This window comes from Montipora capricornis, chromosome 2 (assembly GCF_036669925.1).
Source record: "Montipora capricornis isolate CH-2021 chromosome 2, ASM3666992v2, whole genome shotgun sequence".
Classification (NCBI taxonomy): Eukaryota; Metazoa; Cnidaria; class Anthozoa; order Scleractinia; family Acroporidae; genus Montipora; species Montipora capricornis.
The window spans coordinates 40,729,140-40,741,298 of NC_090884.1; the positions used below are offsets into that span (position 1 = coordinate 40,729,140).

At 40.6% G+C, this 12,159-nt stretch overlaps 1 protein-coding gene across 1 annotated transcript; it reads left to right on the plus strand.

Annotated features, from left to right (window-relative positions):
* The first annotated feature begins 1 nt into the window (after position 1).
* Positions 2–8,031, plus strand: LOC138021459 (exosome complex component RRP4-like). The gene is made up of 9 exons (XM_068868345.1): positions 2–216; positions 1,703–1,804; positions 2,689–2,734; positions 3,200–3,289; positions 3,562–3,627; positions 3,729–3,797; positions 4,390–4,590; positions 4,943–5,068; positions 6,792–8,031. The coding sequence occupies exons 1-9, from the start codon at positions 98–100 to the stop codon at positions 6,867–6,869; spliced, it is 897 nt and encodes a 298-aa protein (XP_068724446.1). The 5' UTR covers positions 2–97; the 3' UTR covers positions 6,870–8,031.
* Positions 8,032–12,159: the final 4,128 nt, after the last annotated feature.

Genomic DNA, 12,159 nt, shown 5'->3' on the forward strand with positions numbered 1-12,159 from the left:
ATAGCTCGTTCCAGTCCTCCTGGGAAATGCGCAACATGGCGGTCGATCATGTTCGTTGTGATGTTCCTCACGTGTAGGAATTGTCTAGTCAAAAAATATGTCTGTTGATGCAAGGTTGCCTAAGAAAAGAAAGAAGAGTACCCCTTTATCCGGGATTGAACCGAGGCACATTGTGTCACCAGGCGATGTCATCACAGAGGACACTGGATACATGAGGTTGGGGATCACTGCCTAGTAGCTAGAAGTGAAATCAGTGGTTTTAAGTCTTAGAATAGTTCACACTTGCGACGCAGATGAAAATGCGAACGTGAGGAACGTGTGAACTTCCGTAACGTGAATGCAAACAAACGCTCTTGCGCCGAAGCAGGAAAAGAAGAAAAGTTCATTTTCTTCTTGTTATCGCACCTCATTTGCATTTGCATGTAAAAATCACGAGTCTGACGTACACAACGCACACCTTACAGCCCCATGCCTCTTTCCATGCTTTCAAGTATGAGTCGAAACCAAGACGGCTTCAGGCTCGTTCCCCATCTACAATCTACAACAAAGTGTGTGGAAACCTTTTCCATTTTTCATTTCTTTGGCAATCTTGACCACAAAAGAAGGCCAACACAGCCCCTCTTCCCACCCCCCACCACTAACCCCTGCCCACTTAGGGATTGCAGAAAACCACCTCTTGCATCTCATTTGCACCTCATTAAAAATTAAAATAGCACATTTTATCCAATTTGCCTCATTGTTTTAACCCTCTAATTAAGGCCGGAGGGGTCCCCCATTGACATGTAAAATTGTCTGGTGTTAATAGAAAGAGTAAAATCTGTGAGTGGCCTTTGGGAATAAAAGGGTTAAAAACAATCAGTTTTCCACAATCCCACACCACTAGGAAGGAAGCCAAAATAATGAAGTGCTAATTTTGTCACGATTAGGTTGGGGCTTTTAAAGTGGTACTACGATCAAAAAAACAATTCTTTTTCTTCTTTGGATTTCAAAACTATGTAAACTAAACACTAACTGACCCAAGTTTTAAGTTCTGATTTTAAAAGGAAACCTGTTTATTTTAACTGGAATTTTCTTATTTATTGGTCCGCCATTACTAACTGTAAAATCTTGAGAGAGCTGGGTCGATGAGAAAATGACGTCAAAGACTCACTAGTTTAAGAATGCAATGCGTGTGTACGCGGCCGAATTAATATGCGGCACGGGAGTTTCGGGCAATCAGACTTTTAAACCCGTGTTTTGCATACATAATATATTGCGTTTACATGCTGAAATTTTAAGCTAGTGAGTAAATGACGTCATTTTCTCTAGATCCAACCCTCTGAGGTCCAATCGGTCAGGTCAGTTTTGGACGTGAGTATATAATAGCGGACCGTGAAATCCAAAACTTACACTCAAAATAAACAGCCTTTGGATAAAACTCAAAGCTCAAAATTTTGCCAGTTAGGTGTTAAGCTAACACGCTTTCAAAATCTGAAGAATAAAAGGAAATGATTTTTTGATCATAGTACCACTTTAAGGTGTGGGTATGATTGAAAAATGTCTCAAAGATTGTTACTTAAAGTTTTCAGAAGCACCTGTAAATCATAACTTTCTTACATTTGCATTGTTTATGTGTATTTATGCTGCATGTATGACCATGGCGTGCTTTTAGGGTTCTAAAAACTATATTTTGGTAATCATTTCTATGTGCATGACATTTCAGAGGACATGGTACATATGTTGATGGTGATAAATTGATAGCCTCAGTTGCTGGAGTTGTGGAGAGGGTGAATAAACTGATTTGTGTACGGCCATTTAGGACAAGGTACTATGGACAAACTCATTAAAATTACAGCTAGCTATGTGCAAATACGTTGTCATAAAGGAACTCCTAGGGCTGTGAAGTTGGTCTCCAGGCTTCCACTCACATAAATTGAAATGCAAAAATAAGTTTAGTGTTTATTTATCATTAGGGAAGGTTCAAATTCAACCAAGATTAAAAAACCAAGATAACCTTATTTAATTAATCTACAAACTGAAGCAGGGAAAAGGTCATCCCTAACAATATACCCCTCTCATGGTGTATAACTAACAGTATTATTTGTCAGATTATGATGTTATTACTAGGTGGTAGTCCATAATGGAATTTTACAACTTTGAGAAGGGCTGTCAGTAAGATTTCAAGTCACCAAATACAGGAAATTAATAGGTGGGGAACTTAGTATCACATGTAGTGGGTGGGGGAGGGGTGAATTCCTAGACACCTCCCCAAAAAAAGCAGGAGCCATCAAGAGTAAGTTAACTAATTGTAGGGAAGAGGCTATCATTGAAGGCAACAATTTTGTTAATTGTCATCAAAGTTATTCTGGCACTTTTTGTTGACCAAAAAATAGTTATCTGTGATGGTGACTTGGTTTCTCAACCCCATGTGGTTGTTTTCCAGTTATTATTGAAGATCTTGAGCTTCTGTGTTCATTAATGTGTTGGTATTGGTGTTGATTTGTTAAGCTGATGTGGTATTCTATTGTTGTTGTCAAACTTGAACCTCTGACCTCTAGTACAATAGCCTGATATGCAACCAACTGAGCCAACTAGTGACTGGTGTCAGCGCACCAGAAGCATTAAACCTGCTTCAAACAACTTGCAGTGCCTCTTGAAAGCAACTACATGTACTATATGCTGTCATTGTTTCTTCTTTCATTTGTGAAGGTACAATGGAGAAGTAGGGGATGTAGTAGTTGGCAGAGTAACAGAGGTAGGAGAAAAGTTGTTGTGATTGATTATAAAATGACTGAAGACAACATTATTGTGAAGTGAATTGAAGGGTTTTTCTTCACAAATTCAATTTGTGTAAATAAGCTAAATATATGGGAGTAACTGCCAAACTTGTGGCTTCTTCTGACCAGTATTGTTTGCATTTGTTATCATTCTCTTGACAGCAAATTACTCTGCAATGGCTGACATTATGAAGTTATGACATGCAAATAACAAGTCATGTATTCTGCAGTTAAGCCCCTATGTAATAAGAATTACAGAAAAAAGGCAATTTAATATACCTAATACTATCCCAATGATTTAGCATGCTTGATAATGTGGTTTCACCATGGAAATACACACCTGTCATGTTACAAATGGTTTCACCATGGAAATACACACCTGTCATGTTACAAATCAAGATTAGCTGAATCTTTGATTAAACTAAATTTCTGTTCATCACAAGGTTGGACAGAAGAGATGGAAGGTGGAGACATTTTCAAGACTGGATTCTGTGTTGCTACTTTCCTCTGTAAATTTGCCAGGTGGGGAGTTGGTAAGTCTTTTTCCCCATTTAGCGAGTGGGATAAATATTATTGGTTTAGCTAATGCAACTTAATTAAACTGCTCCAAATAGATTCAGACAACATATTTTAAATGAACTTAGAACATTGGATTGGATTTGGCTTGGCTGAATTACAGCATCATAGTGCCTTGCCTCAGTTCCTTAGATCTTTTAACCTCTTCTTAAGTTATTGTTTTCTTTAAAGTGGGTTTCTAAAGTTACTTTTTCATTGTTGCAAAATTTAATGTTCTTGTTTCCAATAGAGAAGACGATCAGCCGAGGATGAATTGATGATGCGCCATTTTCTTGCAGAGGGTGACCTGATTAGTGTATCCTTCTGAAATCTGCTTGGAGAGAAGCCCATGTAATATGATGTTGCGTGCTGCTAGATTGCATTATCATGTTGATTGTTTTCCTTGACGTAGCTTAGGCAGAGGTTCAGTCAGTATACAGTGATGGATCTCTCTCCTTGCATACTCGCAGTCTCAAATATGGAAAGGTTTGTGCACCAACTGGTCTTTTTATTTCATTTTTAAAGCAATACCAAATCTGGAAAAAAGGGTCACAGATTTTCCTTTTTCTTTTGTGACATAAGTGCAAAGAAATGGAATAGTGATTTCTATATACACTTCCTTATATATTGGTGAATTTGGGAAAGAACTAAAAGAGTACTCCAACAGTAGGAGAACCTATAGCATCATGGTTCATGTGGAATGCAAGCAAAAAAAATACGTTCTTGAACTACTGTAACCCAGTTATTTTTGTTAATGCAAGTACAAGCCCCAGTTAAAGGAATGGTCTTGCACTTGCATTTCACACATTTCGTCTGGAGCAACACAAACATGTAAGCAATCTCAAAGTTTAAACTTTTGCCCCATGCCTTGGGCCATACCAGGTGAATCCAAGATGATGGTAGTGTCATCTGCAATCTTGGATAAAGAATTTGACTGCCCCTATGAAACTTAACTTTCTTGGATCCAAGATGTTGATGTCACTTGAATCTGCGCTTGCATCAGCTTTTTCATTTACGCCTGTGAACTTGACCTTGGTTGCTCTGCCAATGACCTGCGTTAAAATGGGTTCTGTTTCAGCTCAGGGAGGGCACCCTTGTTCAGGTTCCACCATCACTGGTTAAGCGGTGCAAAACTCACTTTCTCAACCTTCCTTGTGGAGCTACAGTGATCCTGGGAAACAATGGCTATGTTTGGATTTGTCCTTTGGAAGATGAACAAGCCACCCTTACCGATAACCAGACAGACAGGCTTGCGGCCGATGATATACCACCTAAAAAGGTTGGCCCCATGTACTCGTCAAAATAAAAAGAACTGGTAACAAATGCTAAATATGATTTTGGTTTTTGGTTTCATGGTTTTTGTGCTCGACATTATTATTGTGGTACTGGTGGTGATTGGACTATAAGTTCGAGAACGACTTCTAGTTTTTGGTTCTGAGCACGAGCGCATTGGAGAGTTTAAGATCTTCAAAACCTGGGTCCCATTTCTCGAAAGCTGCGAAACTTTTTAGGCTTATTTCGGGGTCCATAAATCTCTTTATATCTTTAAACTTAGGCTGTTTGAAGGCATGAAACGTTGCAACTATGTTTTAGTTGCAGGTCTTGTGTAATAAACTTAACGTTTATTTCAGATTCAAGACTCGGCTCGGGCGACGTTCGCTCTCCTACGTAACTGTGTCCTGCCGCTGACAGTCCATGGAGTGATGCTGTTTGACTCTTCCCTGCAGTATGCATACGGCATCTCCCTCTGGCACACGGTGTCAAGAGCTACAGGTCGTACTGCCTCCCTGTAATCTTTTTTGAAGAAACAGCGGTATTGACTTTAATATATCAGTGTTCCTTCGAAGAATAACTTTCCGGAAGTATTTCCGGGAATTTTCAAGGGTGCTTAAAAGCCATCCTTGAAAATTCCTGCTTCATGAATGCGATGGACAGGAAATGAATACTATTTCATTGCACAGACATTGGCATCATTGTAGAGACTTTGGCATATTCTCCTTTTGCGTGATGTCCACTATCGTTTTGGAAATGCTCCAAATTATGTAAAATTATTAATTGATGGATATGTTCCAAGTTACGGGCTCTAGTAGGCCAAATATCTGTCGGGAATTTAAATTAAGTCGGGATCAAATTTAACAGATCTTTCGCAGTTTTCTTGGTACGTTTGATACTTTCCCTATTTATGACCAAAATCTGCGATTTTCCCTACCCAATTTATGCCCTGACCAAAACTTCGATATCCTATTTATGAACTGATCCTTAAATCAATACCCTGGTGCAGACCTGCCTTATAATTATTTCCCTAGTTCAGACCAATGTTAAAGGCAATGTTTATCTGCTTTTATTAGGTAGGTTACATGATAAAGAAGTAGCTTCTAAATAAAAAACGAATTCAAGACTAGAGTGCAAAAATGGATACCCTATTTATGACCAAAATGGCGGAAAATTGGCCAAAATCGATACCCTATTTATGACCAAAACGGCTGAAAAACCCTACCCTATGGAGCCGCACATACCTATATAGCCCATATAAGGGAATACCCCCCCCTCCCCCCTCCACCCGGGGATACTTTCTTCCTAAAAACTGTGTAAAAAGACTGTTCTTGGTATGCATGGGTATTAGTATTCTGGTGGCAGTTTTATTCTTAAACCCCGTATGTTATACCGTAACGAAAGGATAAGAAACGCAACAGAGAATCAGTGGAGAAATTTGAACGTAGTGGAAAGTAACGCCGGCGCTGCTTCTTGTCTGCTGTACTGATTGTCGATATCAAATGATATGAGCACACAGTGGTAACCTGTCTTGTCTTCACGGTCGTTAGCTACATTTTTACATACTCAGTCTAATCTCCAGTTGTGTGCGGCGGTCCTTCTTTTCCCATTTGTTTGGTACAAAAGCGGAACGAGTACAAGACTTGACTGCCCGTTTTTAGCGAAAATGCATACCCGGACGATTAATCTTACTCTTTGTTAGCAGCATAGGTTCCTCAGATATTCTTATTGCTGATAACTGAGCCTTTTCCTGATCGAAAAATGCCAAAACCACTACCGTGTTGGTGACTTGTTTTGACACGACGACATTTTTGCACCACGTTTTTCCCGCCAAAATGACGCTGGTTTGCGCGCACTCACTGTTGTTCGTACTCGTAGTCGTTCTAAAGCTCGTATAAGGACGATAAGCCGAAGGTCCCGTCTCACAAACAACTTCCATGTTCATTAATTCCCTGGGGGACGTTAAAGAACCCACACACTATTCGAGAAGAGTAGGGGATGAAGGTCCCGGTGTTGTGGCTGTCCTGTGGGTGGGTGGGTGAGTATAGCAGGTCCACATCAGCTGAATAGCAGCCAAAACTTCAACCTGCTCAAATAAATAAATAACAAACAAATAACAAAGCTCTCTGCTACCGCCCTCTATATACGGAGGCTATGCATAATGAGATAATCCAACGTTCATGCTTGACTTCTTGTCTTGTTTTGCAGGTAAAGGAATTGCTTAAACCTGAAATCAAAGAAGAAATAGCCGAGACTGTCCGCCAGCGCCTTATGCAAGAAGCTTAAATTAGTGTTTCGAAAGTCCACATGTAAACTTTTAAAATGTACAAAATGGAATATCTGCAGAAGATCTTCAACCCATTTTAACAAGAATCAGCTCGATCATTGTTTGGCTTATCGCCTTATTTGGTAATTGTTTCTTGCCATTGTCCGGCATTTTCATAGGCGTCACCCGTCCTCCTAAACGGACATATTCTGTCTCTGGACCCCTTTCTCGAGATTTTTCATTATACTAAATTTCTTACTGACGGTTTCGAACCTGATTTGAGGGGCTGCAGTATGCAATGACGTACTGGGTGATCTCTGTAATTGCGGTCCAATTCTAAGGAAAGCAAGGCCCTTTGCAGTAGATTAAACTGTCCCAAGAAACCGAAAGGCTAAAAGAAATTTGTTCCTCTTTCTGTTATTTACAAAGCACAGACAATTCGTGGAAACGGTTAGCCCCTTCCCTTCCCTCCCCTCCCCTCTTTATTTTCGGCATTGGTTTGATTTGTGACAATTAAACTATATCGAGCGCGTGTTAGGTTTACATTTCCTGTGCAGAGTTATGTTATCTGATTATCGATACTAGCGATCTTTGTTTTGCGGCTTATTTTTAGCCGGTAGACGAAAGTTTGAATCTTAAAAAGTTTAAAGCCTGTGTTTAAGTAAGTTTTATTGCATCGATCAATGGTAACCCAGGCAGTAAATCTCCACCTCTGTGCTCTCGAGCGCAAACGGACCAACGTTGGCGGGAATTTTCCCGCCATTTAGCCGTACATTTAGCCGCGTACCAGTTAGCGTCACTCTCGTTAAAAATCAATAATCTTGAATAGAAAAACAGAGTTTTCTTTTCTTTGTACCTTTCGAAGTTTTTGTTCAGGAGTATATTAGGATAGCTTGCATAAATTCGACATTTTTTACTGTAATGAGAGTTTTGCAAGTGTAAGCCAACCTAAAATTGACGCAAGAGAACCTGAGGACTGGAAGGACTGTGAAAAAAATGTGCTAAGGTAACTTAAATTTTAACATACTGATCGCCTGTTAATTAATGTTGTCCGTCAGTTGTTTAGAGTGAAAGCAGGGTTTGTACCTAAAATACCGGAACTATGTAGATAGCAAAGTGGTACTGAATATTTAAGCTTGTAAAAATGGAGTATTGATTCATTGAAGTTTCACTTTGTCGAAATATTTCTCCCATATATATTTACTATACCAGGTGCCCTGCTCATACATACAAAAGATTATTTGTATGTCAAGGTTGTGAAATAGTCGTTCAATGAAGCCCACCGCGATGGTAAAGACCCTTGGTTAGCCCTGTTAGATTACAGAAACACCGACAGAAGGTGTAGATGCAAGCCCATCCCAGAGACTCGTGTCCCACAGAACCCCTTACCCTGGTACCCTTACTGTACAGTCTACTCCTTCCTGAAGTCGTTCAAAATTCTGTAGAAAAGCTGAAGTGGGAAAGAGAAAAAAAAGCCAATATTTATCATGATGTCGGGCAAAGCAGTTACCGGAACTTGATATTGGACAAGAAGTCAGAATGTCACCATTACGCAGGGATCACTCGTGGAAACATGGTACCTGCATCGAGAAGCTTTCAAGCAGATCATACGTCATGCAATCACGTTACAGCACAATGACAAGAAACAGGCAGTTTCTCAAAACTACTGAAGCACCCGGCTCTTTCTTCTCACTAGCAAAAGACCAATACGGTGACCAAAAGTCACATTAGAACGGAAGACAAAGCCAGATCATCCACTTTGTCAACCTATCGCTTGTGCTTGCACTGAGCTGCCCTTTGCCACATTTCCACTTGTTTACGAGGTTCTCCGCCAAAACCTCTACGATATACGAAAAATCGCCTTTGTCTTACACCAACGGACTCTTAGCGCAATGGACACCGTTCATTTAGCGACCACAGAGTGATTTACTCCTTACTGTGCAAGTCTGCCAAACAGCATGAGGCAAAACTCATTTAATTTAGCTTTGGATCACCCGAAGAGTAAAGAATGATTTAAAGCAAGAATTGAGGGAGCTTGAATCGCTCGAAGGGGCCTTTTTTTAGAGATGAAGGGGACACCCTATACGCGCGATGAAGCGATTATTATGAGGCAGGCGAGTGGACTGCTATCCGAAAAAAAGGAAATGCGCTAAAAAGTTCAGTGATGATAAGAACAACGAAACATGAGAGTCGATGAGAAGAATGGAGAAACAAAGCAACTAGGGCTGAGGGGAAAGTGGATAAAAGAGTACTGGATTAAGGCAAGAGAGTATGAAGGTAAGAGAAGTAATCCCTCATATTGGCCCTATTCCCATCATAATTAAGTTATGTTTATATCTCCTGGGAGATCCGGTATTCCCACGATGGTTAACTGATAGCCAATCATATGTCCCCATTTTTACCAATCATTGCGTGGGAATTCGTTCAGCTGTGAACATTGGTAAAAATGGGGACATATGATTGGCTATCAGTTAACCCTCGTGGGAATACCGCATCTCGCAGGAGATCTAAAAATAACTTAAGAGGGATTACGATGGGAATAGGGCCATTAAGAGGGATTACCTCTCTTACCTTCATACTCTCTTGCTTAAGGTTTCCAACGATTTAAAAACCTTGAAAAGTTTACAAAACTTTCCCCCTCTTTTCAAGGGTCAAAACTCCAGGAAATACGCCAGAGCATCGCACTCGTCACGCAGAGTTATTATACAGCACGACTACCAGTTAGTAGGTGAGGAGTTCGCAAGTCATTTTTCCACAATTGCAAATTAAGGAGCAAGGGTGGCACAGTCGGTTAATGCGCGGCCTTGGTGCATGAGGTCCCGAGTTCGATCCGCGGATCTCACATACTTGTTTCGACTTCTTTCCTTTCAGTGTAGCGTAAAGTAGCTTTAAATACGGTACCCTTAAAAAAGTCATTAATAATTCATGAGCCTAACAGCCTATCAAAACATCGATAAAATGTCACGTGTATGAGCTTTATATCCTGATAAAACACTCCTCGTTAGTATTCTTTACATAAAGAATACTAATAAGGCATAGCTTGTTTTCCTTGTATGCTAATATTCACCTGTCACAATTTGAACCATTGTGTTGAGTCCAGAGGGACACACTCTTTGTGGAATGTTTTTTAAGCCGTTCAAAAAACTCGCAGCACGTGTTTTATCGGGTCTAAAAACACTTGGCTATGCCTCGTGCTTTTAAACCCCGATAAGACACTGCTGCTCGTTTTTTGAACATTACTTAAAACGGAGCACTGATGGAAAGAGGGGGGAAAATGAGTGCACCGTCGGCTTCCTGGGAGAATACTCTCTAGAGAGTAAAGGAATTTCCGACGTTAAATAAGGTGTACCTTTACCTTTACCGAGGTGATCACGCAAACAACCTACATGAAGACAAATGCAGTCAACAATCCATTTCGCCTGTATATTCAACACTGTTATGATCTGTAAATGGCCTAAAGAGTGGGAGATGGGAAATGGATACCTGTTAACAACAAAGACAATCTTCAGCGGTATAAGGCCGAGCACTCTTCTGTTCTTCTTACCTTGAAGCCCACCTCCTCATAAAAAGATTCTTGTGAGCCTGCAGTATAAGAAATAAGAAGACCATGGAAGAAATGTGCAAGCGTAAAATCAAACAATGTCAATGCAAGTGAAAATTAATAATTATAGAACATTTGGTCAGCGTCTATCACGAAGGTAGACCCACAACTGGTTCTTGAAGGTTTCTGGACTTGGGGCCAGCATAACAGAATTTGTTAGTTTATTCCAATCGCTAATCGTCGTTTGAAGGTATGTAGTACGAGAAAAGGGTGCTTTATAGCTACTACAACTAAGGTGTCTGGAAGAGCTGGTCGTTGAGAGCGAAGGTTCTTGTGTGCCCAGGTCCACCACTCTCTTATGAATCTTGTAAAACATACACAGCCGCAGCACCATTCTTCCCTAATGAAGTGACACCCATCCAAGTTGCTGTAACATGTCACTGACACTAGATGTATGATATCTATCTATTCAGGACCTGACGAAGGGAGCAGCCCTAAGCATAGCCATTTCCAGTTTGTCGATGTTCGTCTTTGTGTAGGCGTCCCACACGATGGGGCATGCATAATCCAATGTGGGACGGACGAGTGTATTATATGCCAAGGTCTTAAGAACAACGGAACTAATTCATAAGTTTATTCTAAGGAAACCTAGGGTTTTATTGGCCTTATCAGATCCTCGTTCCAATTAATAAGATCTTTTGTTAAGGTGTTTGGGGTTTCCTATGAAGAATATAATCACAGTGCACCAAATTGCGCTTACTCCCTATACGAAGAAGTTTGCACTTGTTGTCCAGGTGGAGTTCCATTTTCCATTCTTTTTCTCAAACGTCTAGGTTATCAAGGTCACGTTGGAGGACTTAAAAGGCCAACCTTCAACCGACAGGCTCTTCGACCGTTTGTTCTTGTTCGTATTGCGTATCGTAGTGATCTGATTGGATGGACTTTGGATGAAAATTGTTCCGGGTCTTTAACAATCACTATCAGCAAGAATAGTCAGGCATGAAGCGATAGATGCCATGATGCGATCGATAATATCTTCGAGCACATAGCCTAGGGGGGGGGGGGGGGGTACTTCCTTATATGGGCTATATAGGTATTAGGTATGTGCGGCCCCAAAGGGAAGGGTTTTCAGCCGTTTTGGTCATAAATAGGTTATCGATTTTGGCCAATTTTCCGCCATTTTGGTCATAAATAGGGTATCGATTTTTGCACTCTAGTCTTGAGTTCGTTTTTTATTTAGAAGAAACTACTTTTTTATCATGTCCCCCTTCCTTCCATCCGCGCTTTGCCTTCCTCTCACCCGGCTGCTTCACAGGCTAGATAAGACCAGCAACAAAAGCCTTTCACAAATTATGTTTACGGTAACTGTGTACGTACCGCAACGGCTTGTCACGCGTTCCGGTCACGGGCCGGGCTCCCGGGGTTTTTGAACTGAAGTTGACCAGATAGATAGATAGCATATTAGTCACCATAAGGTAAGGATGTATTCTGTAGTTATGACGGCATATTATGAAACCCGTGTTGTGGAATTCTGAGCTCGAAACTTTAACATGCAGTCTTATAACCTACCTAATAAAAGCAGATAAGCATTGCCTTTAACATTGGTCTGAACTAGGGAAATAATTATAAGGCAGGTCTGCACCAGGGTATTGATTTAAGGGTCAGGTCATAAATAGGGTATCAAATTTTTGGTCAGGTCATAAATAGGGAAAAGAAAATCGCAGATTTTGGTCATAAATAGGGTAAGGGTTTTGGGAGGCGGGTCGCAC